General features: G+C 40.1%; 1 protein-coding gene across 1 annotated transcript in view; it reads left to right on the plus strand.

Moving 5' to 3' along the window:
• ADCY5 (adenylate cyclase 5) overlaps positions 1-20,402 on the plus strand; it is a 214,962-nt gene that overhangs the window by 157,681 nt on the left and 36,879 nt on the right. Inside the window, exons 6-8 of the mRNA XM_086751047.1 lie at positions 2,730-2,888; positions 3,778-3,919; positions 12,525-12,665. Coding sequence (XP_086607173.1) covers positions 2,730-2,888; positions 3,778-3,919; positions 12,525-12,665 — 442 coding nt within the window. The remainder of the gene's footprint in view (positions 1-2,729; positions 2,889-3,777; positions 3,920-12,524; positions 12,666-20,402) is intronic.

A 20,402-nucleotide genomic window follows, 5' to 3' on the forward strand; every position in this document is an offset into this window, starting at 1 on the left:
TTGGCCATCTTGAGTGTATGCAAGTTTAGGCACAAAGTTCAGTCAGTTTTGGATGGCAGCTGAGCTGACCATAGTATCTACACTGTCCTTGCTGCACAGAGACTCTCCTTCTTTTTCCCTTCTCTTCCAGTTTTTTTTTTTGTGAAAGTATCTTCTAAAGTATCAATGGTACCAACAGAGAAGGAGAAGATCTTTATGCAGTTCTCTCATTCTGTTCAATAGTTTGATGGAGTTTCCACTTCATCTTGATAAAACCTAGAGGTACCTATTGGCTGAGCTTGATATAGCTTATCATTTGAATTTCTGCAAGGACATGAATACACACCCACAGTTTTCAGCCTCATTTTCATAACACAGATATGTAGTTTGGAAAGCAATGTTTACACCCAGGAGACCCCATTCAGCGAGCAGTACACAGCAGTGTTCCCTTGTTTTCTGTACACTGTCAGGACTTCCTACCTTTACTTTCCTGGTTTTAAACTCTGTGGCTTTGCACCAGTCTCCTTTTGGGGTTTGTACACAAAACGCAAAATAAAAGGAGTTATGAGTAACTAGTTTTCAGTAGCCCTTGAAAGGATGCTATTTCTTCCACATGAAGTACAATTAAGTGACAGGTGACAAAGTGTTTTGTAAAAAGAACAGTAAAAAGAAGCAGCAATTCTTAGCCACCAGCCCTACAAAGAAAATACTGTGTACATTGCCCAGGATGGTCTCACTTTTTGCAGTATTTGGCCTGATGAAATCCAGAGGTCTTGACACGTTGCTGTGTAATCCTCTACAAGGCTGAGTAACACCAGGATGTCTAGACTTCATTGATTAACTGCAACCCACCTTAGCTGGAAATAAACACAGCTGAAGTGCACTCAATGTTTGTTTACTAATAGCTCTTCAGTAGCCTTTAAAACTTATTTCCCACTTGATATATAATGAATGCATTTAACAATCTTATCTCTTAATAAGTCTGGAAGGTGATTTTGTTCTCACTACCCCTGCTCCCCCCTCCACCTCCTCCTGCTCCCCTAAGGATCAAGATAAGAGGTTTCACAGTTAAGGTAACCAATAGCTACTGAACATTTGATTGCAGGTAACAAATAGCTACTGAACATTTGATTGCAGGCTTCACTAACACAGGGCCCTGCCCATAGGCTGATTTCATCTGTGCGCAATAACAGCAGGGAGTGTTACCCCAGATGAAAAAGATAGAATTCTATTCACTGTACTGCTGGTATAAATCAACTGAAAAGGAAAAAGAAGGTAACAAAGGATATTTCATTTGTCCATAAAGGATAACCAAACTCTTTTTTTTTTTTGCTGCAAAGTCTGGAGAAAGTCACCTTATCAAGCACTCTACTGGGAGAGGTTCCTTGGTCTTGTTCCTTGGTCAATAGTGTGGCTTGGCACAGGGTGCAGTAGGGTTTGTAGCACTCATGCAGCATGTTCTTCCTTTCTCCCCAGTGTTGTACCCACACTGCAGCTACTGTTGCCCGTGCAAGGCTTATGGCTGCAGCTGCATTTTCATTACTCCACTTCCTGTTGGTTTCCCAAGTATTGCAGATGAAGCTATTTCAGTTTGTCAGCCTGTGGCACCTTAACCGTATGCAGCTTCCCTTCCCTGCTAGAGAATCTCTGTTGCTTGTTAATAAAAATAATGAATGTCACTTCAGCGAGTAGGTAGTGAAATGTAAGGTAGGGATTGTAAGGAAATAGGAATTAAAAGAAGGTAGGACCTCTGGAAATCTGGAGTTCTAGATCTTCTAGGTGGCTCTTCTATCTAGAAAGGACTAAATGAACCTGCAAACCAAAGAGGTTGAAAACGGATAGGTATGAAGTGCAACTTCATACTGCAGGGAACTAACAACTTAAAGGAAAGGACTGTGCTATGTGATGTAGGTGAATTGCCTGTGAAACATGGATGTTCTGGGAATGATGTGATCAGCAATAACGAGAAGCAGAGTTGTTCTGATGGCCTCATCAAGACTTTTCCCCTATCCACATTCCTAAATATATTTTCCATGTGAACAGCTCTTGAAGTTAACTTTCGTCCTAAAAGGGCAAAACCCACAAAGTATTCCAGCAGTCATTTTGGGAGTAAGCAGAGCATCCAAAACCTCATTAAAATCAGAGCTTGAGTATTTGTGTCTGCCTGTTTGGAGTGACTGCAATAGATGTGGTTCTCTGGTTTTGCTGCTCTGACTGCAACTGTAAGCCATGTTCAAGTTTTCCAACTGCAGTGGGGTATTTCACACACATATCATATTTCATCTGTGGAAGAGTTGATGCTTGGTGCCATACAGACAAATTAAGATCTCTGAAATCATTTCCTTTTTTTCTTTGCAACACACTATTACTCTTAATGAGACTGAGTGCTGGCAGGTTATGTCCAGCTTTGGTATGGAAATCAGAGACCAGCACTTTATTCCTTTTACTGCCCCTAGGATTTTTTTTTTTAATGAGTTCTCAACTTGACCATGAGTTCAAAGTACACGGATTTTACTCCAAGGGCTCTCCTTTCTAATTAGTGCTCTACTTGGCCAGCCGGACCATCCAGGAGCGGTACAGCTGGTCTGGTTCTGGTTTGTTGTCCTGTTGATGTGAATAAGCAGCACTGTGTGTATGCATGAATAATTTATGGGTCATTATGGACTTTTGTGTTCTAGGTGCAAGTTTGCACCACCAACTACAACCATGCAGTTCTTAGTGATGTCTTTTTTCCCCATGTCTCTTTTCAGGCTAGTCCGGGAGGTGACAGGAGTAAATGTCAACATGAGGGTTGGAATCCACAGCGGGAGAGTTCACTGCGGGGTCTTGGGCCTTAGGAAGTGGCAGTTTGATGTGTGGTCCAACGACGTTACGTTAGCCAACCACATGGAAGCAGGGGGCAAAGCTGGGTAAGTTACTTCATCAAAGCTGTTGTGTTGTTCTGTGTCTGACGTGTCACAGTGAGGTGGGGAAACGGGGGACAGAGGTTCAGAGAGTGTGCGTCTGCTGTAAAATGAACTGTGGGTGTAGTGTTTTAAGCTAAGCATGTTAGCAAGGTTATTCTGTTCCACCTCTACATATCTTTGGGTACAGAAAGTCTACAAAATCTCAAGATGGGCATATCCTTCTGTGGTAAGAACTTAATTCCTTCTCTGTGAAACAAAGCTGATTGATAGGTATGACAGAAATGAGCAGGTCTGTGCAAACATTAGCAGCACTGGTCATGGTTACAAAGAGATACGACCGTATGCTAGCAGTGTTTGCTGGAGAGTAACCTAGCTATCGATGGATATTGTATGATGCGTTGTTTCAGGCCAGCCTTTTGTTATGAAGCATTCCTGTGAGAGAGCAGAATCGGTTCTTGTTTCACTGCCATGTGGACCAGTTGAGGGCTGAGTTGCTGTCAAGTTGACTCTGTGAGATAATTTTTCTACATACCTTTCCACCTTTTCTCTGCTCTGGAAGAAAGCATAAGACTATAGTACTTGATAGGATAGCTCTACAAGGCACTCTTGTACCACAGTGATTAATGTGATACAACGAAAAAGGTACATGCTGCAGTATATACTACATGTGTCTGCTGAGTAGACACGTCCTTGTGAAGGGCCTGTGTTTGCCAAAAAAATATATCTGCTCTGTGTTAACAGCAAAGTGAATAAAAGAATTAGTGCTTTATATCTAAAGACTGTTACTGCTAGTTTGTTCCAGTACATGGAACCTGTCACTGACAGGAACTGGCTTTTTGGGTGATAGCTTTTCAGAGCCTACAGAACTGACTTGCCTTTTGTCTCATTCCAGGCGCATCCACATCACAAAAGCAACCCTGAACTATCTCAATGGCGACTATGAGGTGGAGCTGGGCTTTGGAGGGGAGCGCAATGCTTATCTGAAAGAGCACAGTATTGAGACCTTCTTGATTGTACGGTGCAGCCAGAAACGGGTAAGACCAAACAAACTAATGCAGGTTTTAGATACTTTTAATAATGAGATGGTCTCCAACACACCAAAGTAGAGTGAACACCAGCCTTTATGGATGAGTGAGTTGACTACCTGACCTTCAGTGACAAAATTTCCTCTTTCACTCTTTTGTGCATGCATAGAAGGGAGTGTAGCCACCTTCTGCATAAGGTTTCTGCACCAAATAATTTCTAGTTCTGTCAAAGAAACTGTCCTGAGTTGTTTGCAAAATAGTTTTGAAGAATATTGTTAATGCAGATATGTATTTTTTCAATTAAATTTGATACTTATACAAGTTCTTAAAGGAATAGATTGAAACTACAAAGATCTCTTCTCTGTCAGATTACAGACAGAGGTGTTTTTGTCCACCTATCATATTGCCGTGAACCTAAAGCTTAGAGCAGTTCTTATCATTACTTTTCAACCTGTTTCTGAAGATTGGAGAATCTGGCCCACTGTAATGATGGATGATCACTGTGACAGTGGGATGAGATCATGCCTACTGCTATGACATGGGTCAGGCTGCACAAAATACGGCTGTTAGGACATTACTGACTTGAACTTGAGTCAAGGCAAACTCAAGTGGACTTCGGCCAATATATGTTATTTTTGTGACACTGCCAATAACAGAAAATAGGTTGATGTTATCACTAGTTTGTATTCTTTTAAATAATGGTAGATTGTAATACTAGAAAAGGACCTTTTCAATCATCTATTTGAACCTAGCTAATAATATTTTTCTAAGTAATTTCTGCTCTATAGACACTACTTTGCTATTCACAGTTTGGGCAAGCATATAGAAATTGGCCTGAATTGAAAATAATTTCAAACATTTCTGAATCTAAGACCAATTAGACCTTCCCTCAGCTGTAAATATGACTACAATGAGGTTAAGTGAGTTAGTGTTTGTGACATGTTCCAATAGCATGGTTGATTTTAATAACTATGACAGAAATACTTTGCTACCATTGCCTCATTTCCTGAGAGAAGGGAAGCCTCAAATATCCTTAATGGATATTGTGTAAAAAATCTTCAAGAAAATCCTTTGTCATCTGCTGAAAAAGAGAAGCTGATGTTTTGGTTTCTGTCTGCTCATAAGATAAATCTCATTAACAATAGTCAGTCTTCAAAAGAGGATTAGAGCTTGCAGTGCAAGATTATTGTTTCCTGAGCATCACTGCCTGTCAGTGGGCCAGCTGATGTTTATACCTAAACCACTTCTTCCATACTGGGTAGATTTAAGAACATAAACCAAAGTAGTCTTATCGTCAGGCCCCATCTCCTAGGGTGGAGAAGTGAAGAAGCTGTATTGACTTCTTAAATCATGCACTCACCAAATTGTCTGTCTTTTCTTGTGGAGAACTAAAGGTCACTCTGGAGACAAGAGAAAGACCTAAGATCAGGATTCTGCTTCTTGCTGCTATAGACAAAAAACTGAAAAACAGAGACGCAGAGCACCTGGGACTTGACTTCATTTTTGAATGCAGGGCTGTCTTTTGACTAGGAGACTGGACAGAGGCTCAGGAGAGGTGTGGATTCCATTCCAGACTTAGATTTTGAGGAACTTGCATCTTTGTGCCTTGATTTTCCATGGTAAAATAAAATGAGTTCCCCCTTCTTTCTTTCACTGCTTTATACATATTTATTGCAGCTCTGTTACACAGTGTAGCCTTTAGCTGAAGTCTCTAGGCACTACTGTAGTACTACTCTAACATTCTGCATCCTGGAGTAGCTGAGAATTGACATGCTCATGGCCTATGTAATTATCTTGCTAAATTGAAACATAAAGAAACTGCTACTCAAGGTCATGGATATTAGTGTTTAGAGTTTGAGGGGCTCCTGGTTTGACTATACTGCTGCAACTTTTTTGCTCCTGTAGCTGTTTCTATCCCTTTGTGAACAGTTTAAAGTTCTCTCCCTCTTTAAAAACTCATTTTCACATAATATGAAGATTAGAAGTGAGAGAAACTTTCTCCCATCATCAGCTCAGTCAGTCTTGAATATTTTGCCTGATACTGGGCAAAGTTCTAGCACTTCAATTTTTCCTTCCATTTCTGCTTGATTTTAATGACTTCTTGTGATATATTTAGCCAGGTTTTCAATTCAGTCTGTTCCAGTAATGGTCATAAAATGTTCACCTAACTTAGTAATAGTTTCCTGTGAGTTGTGTCTGGGTCCCTGCTATCCTCACACACAAGGCGCGGGTTTTGCATTGACCTGAGAGCAGGTGCATGGTTGACCCAGGTCACTGGTTGTCTGAGCTATTTCTCAGTTCACACGGGCAGACCTGAATTATCTGAATACGTGATCTATCAGTCCCACAGCCATCGAAATCCAATATGTTACGATGGATGTATAAAATGTAACAACATCTGTTCTATACCCCCTCTGCTTACTATTGCCATGGGGAACCGTAACTTTCCCGTCTTTATTTGTTTATTTGACTTTTTCATCATGTTACTGCCATTTCTTTGGCACAGAGTAAAAGGGAGGAACATTTATCTAATATTTTTGTTCCAGGAAATCAGACTAGCTCCTTCTTTGAAAACAGGTTTTTTCCTTCTTAAGGATACTGTTAACGGGAATATATTTAGTTGAGTTTTAGGGGGAAAAAAAAGCTGAATTCTGATCATTCAGTCTTTGAATAACATCCCTAGAGCTAAAAATGTAGTCTTTGTTTTCTTTCTGGTACACAGAAGAGTTACTTTCTGTTGAAGGAGAATAAACTGCAAAGTTTTAACATCCAGTCTGTTTAAGTTTCTCTCTCCTCAGCTTTACTTGCAGATTTACTTACACCTTTCTGTTTGCCCTGTCCTGGGATACTGCTGCTCTTGTGGAGAGCACTGCCTGTGAAGAAGGCAGTGCTCAGATACCCCAGAGCAGTGCAGGAGTGACTTTATTATTGCAGTGTTATGTTCCCCTAGATAACAGTTTTCATCTTTTTTTTGAAAGCGCAGATCCAAAATTACAAATTTGTTTTCCTTGTGTTTGCTTTCAATTCCTTTAGCTAGAGTTTTGATAATTAAAAGATAAAAGTCCTAACTGTGTGAGATACAAAAGGTGCCATGTATTTCATTGTGTGTATATATATACACACATATACATATATGTAAGAGTGTGTGTATGTATATATATATTTTTTTTAAGTAATTCCTGTCATAAAATTAGCAGGCTGCACCATAAAGGTCCATTGAATCTTTTGCTGTGGTTTGTTTGCTCCCATTAGAGCTAACAGTGGGCTGCTCTAAAAGCTGGTTGCTCTGGTGCCTGGTTGCTCTGGTTGTCTGGTGTCTGCTGTCAGATAGCGATTGTATCTCCTCTCCCTCTCAGCCTTTCTTCTCCTAAGACAAACTCTTCTAATGTCTTCTCACAATGAAGAAAAGACAAGAACAAGCTCTTTACAGCAACCTCTTAATTTTCGTGATCGTCAAAGAAAACCTTTACCTTTTGCATAGTTGCATTATCTTAGTGTCTGATGTTAATTCTGTGATGAACTAACATGATTCCTGATAATGATGTTTCTGACTGTAATCTCTAAGTGAATGATCATGCCTTTTGTACACTTGAATGTCTCGGGTCCTGTTTCTACTATGTCAGTCCTCAAATGTTGGGTGCTAATACTCCTTTTTTTTTTCTTGTCTATCAAATACTACTTCTGCTTCTCAAATTAGAAAAGTCTGTCATTGCTACACTTGGTGCCAAATGTGGTAAGAAAAAAAAATTAAACAAAATCTGCCCTGAGACTAATTATTGAGTAACTCTACTAGTAACTTTCATCCAGCTTAATACTTCCTCATTCAAAACCAACTCTTGCCATTTCACTGGAAACCAAGCTCTTTGCCCAGCTTCATATTCCCCATCTGTCGTAGCTGTTAGTCTCCAGCACAGCACTTTGTCAAATGTTCTATGGAAAAATCAAGGCCACTGAAAGCTACTGTATTTTTCCTGTTTAGAAAAACTTGGATGCTCTCAAGGCTGTTAATCCAAACCCAGCATTTGCTGCTCTACAAGTTCTGTGTCATGATCCCTGACTAAATAGTTATTAAAAGTATCTGTTACCAGAACTGAAATTGCAGTTGGCAGTTTTGCACAGATCTGGGATGGAGGTTGTCCTTCTGACTTCAGTACTTTGGTTTTCCTTCCAGCTTAGTCATGCTTTCCGTTTATAACCCTACGCTTATGATCCCTTTTCCGTTTTGCCTCTACTGTGGCAGTAGGGATTATCTGAAGAGAAATAATCTGTTTTTTCAGTTCTAGAGCAATGTCGATTTTTAAGTTTTTGTTATCCTCAAGTGATACAGGGTGACTTACACAGAGTGACTTCTGTCCTTATTCAGTATTTTTCTGATCCATTTGGATATGTGTTTCTGATGGACTTAATACCTTAGCATGAAAGAAATGCAGGAATTCTCCAAGGAGGTCTTTGCCTTTCCTCCGTTACGATCTTTGCATCTTCATTCTTTATCTGAAAGTCTGTGTTTCCAGATAAACAGCCAATTATCACCTAAAATTACTGATACTGTTACCCAGAAATTTACTGATTCCCAGACTTAGCCCCAAGGCATTGTAGTGAACTACCCAGCATTACTCAGTACAATATCTTTATCCTTCTACAGAGTGGTTTTGGTTTGTTCTTGTTATACTTTTAAGTATAGCAGAGTGTAGCATTCCTAACATGCAGCTCTGTACCTCCATCTCCACAACTTTTATATCTGTCTTTCTGTATTTTATTCAAAACATCTGTCCCAGTCATTACTGCTATCCTATCACACCCCTTCTGTCCTTACAGTGCTCTGTTTAATTGTTGTGGTAGTATCCAGTAGTCCCAGTTCTCATGCTGCCCAAGTTTCTGGCGTTTGTACAGAGCATGTCACTTGGTGGTTGTGGGCAACTTTCTGCCCTTTGAGATCAGGTGCTGTACTAACTTGCAGAACCAACACAACTACTCTTCTCATCACTTTGAATGATTGATAAAAGCTTTGCTCTGAGAAGGGTGGAAAAATATGTGTTTGGAGGACTGGGAAACAGACCTTAAGATGAATAGGATTTTAACAGCACACTAGATTTACAGCTAGTGTTATTGTCCTTAACATTGTCAGACATCTGGGGAAATGCTTTGCTTTGAACACAAGTGGAAACAAAATGTGACTGTCAACAGATGAGCAATACTGCTGACTAAACACACTGTACTGAGAGCACAAAGTTGGCAAACTGAAAAAATGTTTATTTTTTTCTAATGTCTTTCAATTGCAGTAAACATGGGTGTTTCTTTTAACAATAGCAAGTACACAACAGTTTCAGAAAGGATTGTTGATGGTGGCCTTAAAACAGCTCAGCAAAACTTTGGCTGTAACTCCTAGAAAAACAGTTCTCATTCTTTTCTAAATAGTGTCCTGGAACTCCATCCAGCTGAAGAAACAAAATGATCTTTTAAATGTTATGCCTGTGGCTCTCCAAAAACACAATCAGTCTAATGTGATGATTCCTCAATTTAACAAATGTAATCACAGCTCGGCAGGGTTCCACTCATGTAGATTTATGAAGCAATGGTTTGGATCATGTAGCACTGCAAGAAATGTTATTCACATGTCAATAGGACTGCAAAGCAATTTAAAGAATAATATGTAGCTGAATCTGAAGTGGCTGATCCATGCTCACATGCTTTGTTGCACAGATATTGATCAATATGTTGGAAAATCCTATCACACACTGAAGAAGTAACAGGCATTCTTGATGCAATTGATAAGTATAAGAAAATCCCAGCTATTTCAGCAGTTTTGCTGTAGCATTACTGTAGCTCAGTGTGTGGGAACTGGTGGTGGGAACACAATAAAACCTCTGGGGATAAGATTTACAGTCTCTTTGCGAGTCCAGATTTGAAAAGTTCCCACAACAGCTTTCTGGAGTTTAGCCACTTTAAATCTGAAGAACTCATTGCTGTCAGAAACTTCTGCACCTGCTTCTGGTGTTGGTAGTACCTGTAATGAGCAGGACTGAAAGGTATCATCTCTTCCTTTTCTTTATTCTTCTTTCCAGTCTTGTTACCTAGGCCTTAGGTAGCCCTGTGTGCATGTTGTCCTCATGCTGTCACTTAGCCAGGAAGAAACAAAAGAGGGATCCTTATAAATTTCCACAGAGGAGCTGTGATTCCTCTAATTCTTCATTTTTAGAGTTTGTTATTATCATCACCCACTGAACAAGTGATTTTTCAGAAAATAAATTAGCTCAAATTTTTAAAAAATCAGGTTTAAAAAAATGGCTTTCAGTAAGTATTGATGTTAACAACAAAGTCCTGTTGTTCAAGACAATATAGTAGCACAGCATGTGATGTGGGAAACTGAAAATCCAATATGCTTGTATATGTGTTTTAATCTGATTGGAAATATTGCTGAAACATAGGTCACAATACAGTGGAAACCTTCTACAGAGGGTGGGGGAAAATACTGCCAGAGTTCATGTAGCCATGGAAAATTTATGGTGCCTGACCTCATGGTTAGAAACAATTTCAGAAGTATATTTTTACCCGTTTGTCCCACCCTTACCTCAACTCAGATGTGCTGATAAACATGTATGAGGTCTTTTATTCCCTTCGAATTAATCAAGTGATGCTTTAGAGTCACCAGCACTAGCAGCAGGTAGAAGCATCACTCACTGATGTGGTCTGAAAGGAGTTAGTACGTCTGCTTGGATTTTTGGCATTAAGGTTTTTCTCAAATTCTAATCAAATTTACTGGCTCATGGAGGGAAACCTCCTGTATGTATCTTTTAGCATCTGTTGATGTAAAGGCATTTATAATGTAACCAAATAGCTTTGCTTTTGTAAGTCCTCAGACTAGTTTCAGCATCTGGGTTTTTGGACTGGTTTTGGTTGAAAACCCTTCAGTAAGTTGTAAAAAAATCAATTGATAGTGTCACTTCTATTATTGAAAACAAGATGTATTTGCTTTGAGATAATGAACCTGTATTTCCTACCAGTTTTCTGGCATTGCATCATAGAATAAAGAAGCATAACGATGAAAAAGATTGCATAACTGAAAAAAACATAAGAAAGTGCTACAAATTATGGCAGAGACCATAAAGAGCAGTGACTTTTAGAAAACAAAAGCTCAAACCAACTGGAATCTGGACATCAGCATTGCATCACATTACTGTATTTTTAGAAGCATTTAAAACACAGCTGTCCTGGAGGTTATCCAGTGGCTCTGTCATGATTGCTCATATGAAATCCAGCTGGTGCCAAGTGATGGAGTTTTCAGCTCTTGCAGATGAAACAGCGGTAGGTTCGATGCAAGGAAGAGGTGATGTGGGAAGCACTTGCTGTTCAGGGGATGTGCAATGCGCGAGCATGTACGGTTCTCCCCAGCAAACGTCCCAGGGAGCTGACAGCTCCCTTAGGTTTGCTCCCACCGAGTTTCCTTGAGATCCTACATTTGTCATCCTAACTGAGTAGAAAAAGATCTTTGCTGGCAGCCTGGGGCTGCAGTGACCACTGCTACTCACTGTCATGGGGCCAGCTGGGTGTCCAGCACAGGGCTCCTGTCGCAAGTGGCACTGTTTCCCCAGCTAGTGGCCATGAAGCATGCAGTACTGTATTCCCAGGAACATTTGGTGCCTGCGTGGTGAGCTTGTGGTCTCATGGGAAATGTTGTCATTGTAGCTGTCTCTTCTTTGCGAGAGAAGAGATTATGAGTTCCCATGCTTGTCAGTCAGGCAGCTTTCCCCAGCACTCAATTTTAGCAGGCTTTTTAAAATTGCTTTTAAAAAAAAATAATTTAAGGGAGCATAACACTTGACATTTAACTCTCTGGTTACCATGGAAATAACACCAGGTATTTTGCAAACTCCTGACAGGTTCAAGTTACAGTGAATAGTGGGGAATCAAAATAAATAAGTGGGGAAAGCAGATGCCAGGCAAAAAAAGATGCAGACCTACCTGTATCATCATACAACACTTGAACCAGAATTCTAGAGTTTAAAACAACTTCTGCTTTATTTTCAAGTTGTTTGGTTGTCTGAACACTTTCTGTAATCCAAAATTACTGAAAAAAAATAGACTTAATATTTAATGTCATGGAAGCAGCAGTTCTCTTGAAAAAATTTAATTGCTCAGGTAATCAGCAGCCAAGCTGTACCTATCCTTACTGTCCAAATTTTCAAGCTCTCCGGAATTTGTCTCTTTGAAGCAAGGATGTAATAATTGCCACCCCTCTGCCTTCTTAATCAGAACAGGTCAATCTCACAGACCTCACTGAGCGAGGTTCCAGTGCAGTCCTTGCTAGGGAAGGTTAAAAAGGGCTTGTTCTTCTGCAATGAACTCCTGTCTTCCCAGAGAACACATTCCACATGGAAACCTGTCTGTTTTTTTAGCTGGAGAATATATTCAAAATAAGGAACTAACCAGCCTGATGTTTAGCCTAGTTACGCGCTGCCCTTGGTGGACTGGGACTCCCGATCAGTGGCCGCTTCATAAAGTTGAAGGCTCAAAGCCAGCTTCTGGAGTGAGAGATCAGAGATGAGAGATACTTGGAGAATGACTGCCATATGAAAGTTTCAAACTTTATTCTGTATTTCTCTCATTTGTATTTCAGAAAGATGAGAAAGCCACAATAGCCAAGATGAACCGTCAGCGTGCTAATTCCATCAGCCATAACCCGCCACACTGGGGTGTTGACCGGCCCTTTTATAACCACCTTGGAGCTCACCAGGTCTCCAAGGAGATGAAGAGAATGGTAATGCCTTGCTTTATGGACATGAATTTATTTTCTTCTTAGTACAGCATTATATATCCCTCTCTGCTTTGTCTGAAAGTTTTTGCAGTCCCAAGGGTGTTTTCCAAATGGAAGTGGTAAATTCTACTTTGACTTGAGAAATAATAATAACTGATACATCTGGAGGTGAGTGGTTGTGAATGAGGCGCAAGGTTGTTTGAGAGGGGAAGGGAGGCTGAATGACACAAAGGCGGCTCTTTTGTCTGGCTTGTCCCAGGTTCTTAAAACTCATCCAGGCTGTGTGAGAAGACATGATTATCTAGAAAAATTGCTCAGTAACCTGAACATTCAAACAGCAACTGACATGCCTTTGTAGTAGAGCATTACACTTCAACACCTGCAAAGGTTTCTTGCTTGCATTATAACAGCCAGATGCTGTTCATCTTCTGTAAGCCCATATATACTCATGGATCCCCGGGAATCACACCACTGTGTTTTCATTCTCCAGTACATGGATTAATTGGCCTAAGGTAGCAGATATCTTCATTTCTTGCTTATACCTTTCAGTCCTTCTGAATTAAAACTAATAAGAGCTAGTTACCAATACAGTTGGACTGAAAGCACTTTTATGGCTTATTTTACATAAAATTGTAGATTATGTCTTTGTTTCTTGCAACAGAGATGAAGAAAAGTTTTTATTATAAAGGCTATTTGTAATAATAATAAAAATATTTAGCACCTCTATAATTGCATGCATAATTAGATTGCTCTCTGACCTTATAAATCCTGTTTTGACCCTTCATGCACAGTAAAGATTGTGTATTTGTTGCCCACTTTGTTGCCCGTAGTCAAAGTTCTACTCCAGGTCACCAAGCCTTAAAGTATTCAAAGAACTTTTTAACATTAGATTCACTCCCACAGCTTAAAAATTTTGACATAGCTGTAAACAATCGCATATGATGTCTTCTAATGGGAAATATTTTACAGTGCTAAACCAAATTTCTTAATCTCCATAGTAATGTTTCTTTCATTTCTCAGATCTCCAAATGAGGGCTTCTGACATAAGCATACAGATCAGTGGAACTGCGCGTTTTTCATGTGGGCTTTTCAATAGGGTGCACTCAATAGGCATGACATTATTAGAAGAGCCTAATCACACTAGCACATAATTATAAGTTTCTTTGAATAGCTTTTAAGAGGTTCTTGCAGCCTCCTGTTCAGAAACAAGGTGTAAGCATGCAAAATGGTATTATGCTTCTTGGTGTTAATTACAGGTTGCCGTGTCTAGCTGGTTGTTCAGTTGGAAAAACATAATTATTTATTGAAATATCAAGCTGAGTCCTAAAAACTTCACAGCCCCTCACTTGTAGGAGGAAAAGCATCTCTCTTTTCTTTTCTTTTTTTTTTTTTTTTTTTCTCCTTATCTTGAAACTTTCCCCGTAGTGGTATTTTCCTTTTTATAAATTCAGCAGCTCAGAAAATCTTTTCCACTCAATCTGCTTCTGTACGGCCTCTTGTATTAAGCTCTGTTTTGAGAGGCTGCTGTTGCATGCGTCAGGCTATTTCTTGAAAACCAATTGAAACCTGATTTAGATGTATTATTTTCAGCTAGACTTTTTGTTGTTCTTGGGGACTATTTTTAAAAATCTGTTGTTTAGTGCATTTCCCACTGCTTTATGTTTGAGATGTATTAGTCGAAATGAAAACATGCAGCTCTCTGTGGCCTAGAGAACATTTTAATATCTGCTAGATGGACATTTTATTGATTAGATCATAGGAATAATTTCTCTATCTTCTGTCTCAACTGTTTCTGTGTTACCTTCTAATTTAAACTTGCATTTCTTTGTACCAAACAGCTTTGCACAGCACTTTGTAATCTCTAACATTGTGTTACATGGACGCTGTGTGTGCTTAAATGCACAGTGCATGCTGCCTGCACGCACATGCATGCTGTTTGCAAACTGCCTGCTTAAAAATAGAAAATACAGACAGAGAGGGAGCAGAACTACAAAGGCTTTTTTCAGTGCTCCTCTGGGATGACATGTCGCTGATCTTGGTACGCTGCACCAGCTTTCAAAGCTCCTGAAAAAGTGCTCTTTGTTCCCCATCACCCACCTTTCCCCCAGACCTTTTGCATGTAATTATATGTAGCCTTTTTTTCTTGGAAAGTGTGAACATGTAAGGTTGGGTTAGCAAAAGCAGTATGCCAAAGGCAGGCAGTGCAACATTGCCTTTCTCTGTAAAACCTGGAGCTCCTTGTAATTTCAAAACAAGGGTTTGTAAGGGTAATTGTGAGTGAGTCCTCATGCAGGAGCCAGGTAGCATTGCAGTGATGTGCAGTTACATTATATTGATATGCAGATATGAATACATTCATGTGGAGGGAGTAATATGGATTGTTGTAAAGGGCACAGGTTTTTGTCACAAACTTAGAGCATTTATGAAGACAACCATATTTCCAGAGAAAAGAGAGACCTTTTTTTTTTGTGATGCTACTTACAGTTCCCGAAAGAGAATATTAAAGTTCCCTGAATTGTGTTTTTGGGATGGAAATGTTATATTTTAATAGAAAACAGAATTATTTGGAGCATATTTCTTTCCTTTGAATGCTGGCTCTGGTAGCTGTCTCTAGTCTTAGGATATGTTAGCAGTTGTCTTGGGTGAGATGGATTAGTATCAAATATACTCCTTTATTTCCCCTCCTTCTGTTTCGTCGTGCCTTTTCAACATGCTGCCATGTCTGGGCACATCAGCAGTGAATCCGGCAGGGTTTGTGCGGGAGGGCAGCCCGGCTGGTGGCATGAGGAGTTCTTTGGTCCCCACTTCTTCCTGTGTTGTGCCTTGCAGCTTCACCTCTACTGGGTCCAGCTGACTTTCTACTATGCTCTTAGGCTAAGTTTTTCTCCTGGACACACAGGAGTTAATTCAGGCACTTGCACACACACATAAATAAGACAAAATATCCTACATGTGTCTATACAGCAGTAATCTAAAATGTCCTGGAAAACCTGAGTTGTTTTCCTAGTCCTACCCTAGCTAACTGGGGCCCATGTCAGCGGGGATTGCAACTGTGCCAACTCATCCCATCCTGCTGAAGAGCCCCTCTGTCTCCCTCATGCACCTATCTGCTTTCCAGGCCATCCCCAGTCCTTCTTTTTTCTCCTCCCATTGCTTAGCAGTGGCCTTTCTTGCCATGCAGAGCCTCCAGGGAGGCAGCACGCAGGAAACAGCGACGTTGCCCATTGCTGACCCTGACTTCCATTAGCTGCTGGAGCCACTGCCCGGAGAAAGCCGATCCTGGGGACTGCTGCACTGGGCTGCCGGCTCAGTGGCTGCCCCTAAAAAAGCTGGTAAATTTGCAATAGAGGAAGATCAGATACAAATGATGTGGAAGGGCAAAGAGTCTTGCTCTGAGCTGGCAGCTTCCACTGGAGCCCTGGCCCTGGGAGCCCGTGTTGTTGGGTAGGGTGATGCTGCCGACATGGAGTGGGAGGAGGGCTGCCTCGCTTGCCTGGGCAGGTGAAGCCTGGACAGGATCAGCTCTGGAGCTGTGTACAGAATATGAAAAGAGCCAGAGCATGGCAGAAGAGCAGCGCACAGCTGCTTTCTATTTTTATTGCTTTTTACAGCATATTTTCTTGTTTCCTAAACAAAAGCGGCCAGTCCAGGACTGTATCTCTCTGGAAATGAAGACTTTGTACTGCTTATGATGTATGCAAAGGAGCAGCATTCCCCAAAGTCTCCATACACCAGCCTTGTCTTCCCCACTGTCTCCCTGGTTCAGTTTTTAGTTGCAAAGGAGTCAAAAATATATGCACTTGAAAGCATTTGAGAGTACAGGTATATTTGTAGATATAACAATATTTATATACCACTAAGAAATACTTTGCTTTTCTCAGTATAGATTTCAGAGGTTTTTTATAAATATTGATGAATTTTAGACTTCTGGAAATAGTACTTATGTCTCAGTTTTTACCAGCAAAACAAAACTACTATTAAAAAAAAAAAAAAACAAACAATTTGGGGATTGTAGTTGAATGTAAACTGAAAGAGGTTTGTTGTAAACAGCAATAAAAAGGCAAATGTTGATACCTTCCAAAATTACAGGGTTGTTCTAGATGACAAATGATTCTCTTGCGTCTTTTACCCTGCTCAGCATTATTAAGGTCATAGCTGGAAAACCACATCCAGTTTGGGATTGCAGTCCTTTTGGAGAATGTGGATGAATTGGAGATAGTCCAGTGAGAAAATTACAAATTAGGAGAGTTTCAGCAGTGTGACCTGTGAAGAAGTGTTAAGTATTGGATTTGTTTAGTCTAGAAGGGAGAAGATTTATTAGAAACAAAAGTCCTCAAATAAATGAAGTTTTGTAAAGACGAAAAATAATGATAAGTCATTATCCATGACTGCAAAGGGCTGGATTAAGAATAATCATCTTAATTTGCTGCAAGGAATCTTAAATGCAAGGAATTGGGTGTATAAGGAGCTTGTGGAATTCCTAATATTCCTGAAAACATTTTATTTGTTTTATTCAGAGCTTTTTAGTCTGGCAGGGCATTACAAAATCCTTTTCAAATGTAGAAACAATAACATAAAAAAAAATCTGCATTAGAAGAATTTATAGGGAATAAAGAATATAAGAATAATATGAGACAAATATAGATATTTTATGAAGTTTCCAATCTGGGCTGCCCAGAACTTTAAGGCATAGATCTCCCCCTTTGCACAGGAGCCAGCTATGCCCACAACGTTTCTGACAGATATTTGTCTAGCCCTTTTTTGAAAACCTGTAAGGATGGAAATCCCAGTCTTTCTGGGCATCCTTTTCAACAGTTGAATTATTTTTCTTGATGTTTCACTTCACATTCCCTCTCTTCATGAGCTGTTCACAGTAGATAGACAGTTTAATTTTCTCTCCTATACAGTTATCTTCTCTGTATTTGAAGACTATTACCAGGTCTCTGCATAGCTCTGATTCCCTCATCAAGTTGGTTCCCTAGTTGATGCTTTCCAGCCCAGTGGTTGTTCTTATTCCCCTGTGAGCACTTGTCATTTCATCGATAAGAGGCAGTGCCCGCACTGAACACAGCACTCCTACTGAAGGTTTATTAGTGCTGCCCAGAAGACATTGGTCATTTTTGTGTTCTTACAACCAGATTATGCTATCTGGCTTCCAAAAAGAGTCATGAGATCTCCTCAGCTGTGGAAAGTCTTGCTGTTGGATCTTATTGTATTTATTTTACACTGGCTAGTATGACTGAGCAGCTTAGCTTGTTCCACTGATACATGCTTTGGGGAAGGTCTACTTCAGAAACAGGTACCTCTGAGTCCTTATAATCAAATGTGGGCAGAGTGGCTAATGTGATTACTGAGCCTGGTTGTAGATGCCTGGCAGATTTCCTTTTATTTTTTCAGCTGCTGGAAAGGTTTAACATTAGGAAGTTTAGGAACAGAAAGAGGAAACCTTGAAGATCTGCAATACTGATTTCAGTGACCATGCTTCTGCCATGCATCTGAGTACAACTAATGAAGCACTTAATTTGCAATGCAATTGTGTATGACGTCAATATTAGTTACAAAGTAAAAACTGAAATAAAATCAAATAGGGATTATACATATGCAGGAAATATAATGGCATGCAGATGTTAAAAATGTAGACAAGGTTATAAAAATGCATCCTGGATATGGCTGGTGCAGTAAAGAACAAGCTGTTCTTTCAGGTAGGCACTGCCTGATTCCTTGCGGCACTGCTCAGAACTCTGCAGTCTTCTACATGATATTTGATTGCTTGGTATTTACTTTCTAATGAAACAACACTCATCTACAAGCCTGGTCATTCAACCATAAAATATAATTCTTTGTCCTATTCACCCTGTCCTAAATCAAACAATTCTCTGCATGTTGCATCACAAATACAGCTCACTTCATCCCTTTATGTCTCCAAGTTGGCCTTACTATAGATTTTCTTGTTACTTGGAAATCAAAATTGGGGAACAGGTGCATCAGAGGAACAGACGCTGTAGCTGGTTCTGTGCCAACTCTACCACTTAAACATCTGAAATGATTAAAAAAATTAAAGTAAAACTCAGTAGGGCAAGTTTTCCTCAATCAATAGTGCAGCCCCATCAAAGAGAAGTGGATTTGAGTCCATGAATGAGGCACCGAGGGTTCACCCTTCTTCCAAAGGTTTCATTTAGCTGAAGGTCACCATTATCCTCTTTTCCAGCAATCATCTGCTAAAGCTGGTAATAGCAACATTGACGTCAGCGGAGCTGGACAGGAGCACCCAATGGAGAGGAATTTGACCCGCTATTTTTTCGCTGCTGTTGTAGTATGCAGAATCCCCTGAATTCATAATCAAGTAGGGAGAAACCGTCAAGCAATCCTTTCTGTTGTAATCTCCACATATTGCTCTAGACCCAGGAGGAAATTGTTAGTCTAGTCTGTGTTTTATATAGCTAATTTGGTTTAAATAGCTCACAAACAGCAAGGGGAGAAATCCTATCCTGCAGTTATGCTATATAATGTCTTTGGTGCTTCTGAAAAGAGGATTTGCCTGATTCATGTGTTCCCTGTTATCTTGTATAAATGAGTGGGAGCCATATAAAACATTGTACATTGCTCAAATTGTCATAGTTTTGTATCCTCATCTGCAAACCTAACTTTATTCTAGTTGATCAGGCCTTGCAGTCATCCTTGATTAAATTCTTTAAAAGACAGATAAGAGTCAGTGAGATGCAACACCTGATCTGCAGCTGCTTTTGTGTAACTTGTGTAGAGTTTAATATTTACTTGTAAGTCTTGCACTGATATTTTTTTCCACCATTTAATACCCTTTTCTAGAGTAAATCATAGTCATGTGGGAGAATGTGGTTTGGATCAAGACAGTACTAAAAAGCGTCAGACTGTTTCTCAATGGGAGTAAATTAAGCCTACAGATATAAAGATGCCAGTTCCTCTTTGTTCACAGAAACATTTCCTCTGGTGTTTGTGGCAGCACTGCACAGGTGGACATCAAGTTGTGGCACTTACCAGAATGATTTCCAAAGCTTCCTAAAGCGAATAGTAAGCTTTCATGACAAAACAATGCAGGTTGGTAGGTTTGGGTCTGGTTTTGAGAGAGTGAGCGGCTCTGGCCAGTGCCAGTGGGCGATTTCTGTTAAGGCTGGTTAGGCTTGGATTCAGTCTCTCTGCATCTGATTTGAAGGCTGTTGGACAGTAGTTTCTGTAGAAGTTTGTTGTGTTTATCATCATGTGTGGAGTGTAGAGATGAAGGGACGGAGATTAAGGAGCCAGGAACTGATTCAGAGTGTTTTAGGACTACCTATTTTTGTGTCTTCTTCTGTTTTGCAAGTTCTGATAACTGTTCACAAGTGAGGCACAGAACCACATACCATTTCACTTGAAAACATGACCTTTGAACTGAAGGAATTTGGATTCAAAGTTCACAGAAAACTGGGAAGTGTGAGCAGCCTGCACTTCTGAGAGGTGTGAGTTCAGAGGCAGAAATTACTTAAAAGTAAGGGGAGAGAACCTATTTCAAAAGCAGTCACTTATGATCTATAGATATATATCTGATGGGCCTATCAATTCCTGGGTTTGGCCAGGTCTGGTCTACCAGCTGGTGGCTGTGTACAAAATAATTTTGAGTAGAACAAAGTAGAGGGTTTCACCATCTGTGAGCAGTGCAGAGGAATTAAGCTCTATTTATCAAGTGGGGTGGGCTACAGAAAGGGAGCACTTCAGCTTTCCTTTTTG

Source organism: Chlamydotis macqueenii, chromosome 6 (genome assembly GCF_036417535.1).
Source record: "Chlamydotis macqueenii isolate bChlMac1 chromosome 6, bChlMac1.mat, whole genome shotgun sequence".
Classification (NCBI taxonomy): domain Eukaryota; kingdom Metazoa; phylum Chordata; class Aves; order Otidiformes; family Otididae; genus Chlamydotis; species Chlamydotis macqueenii.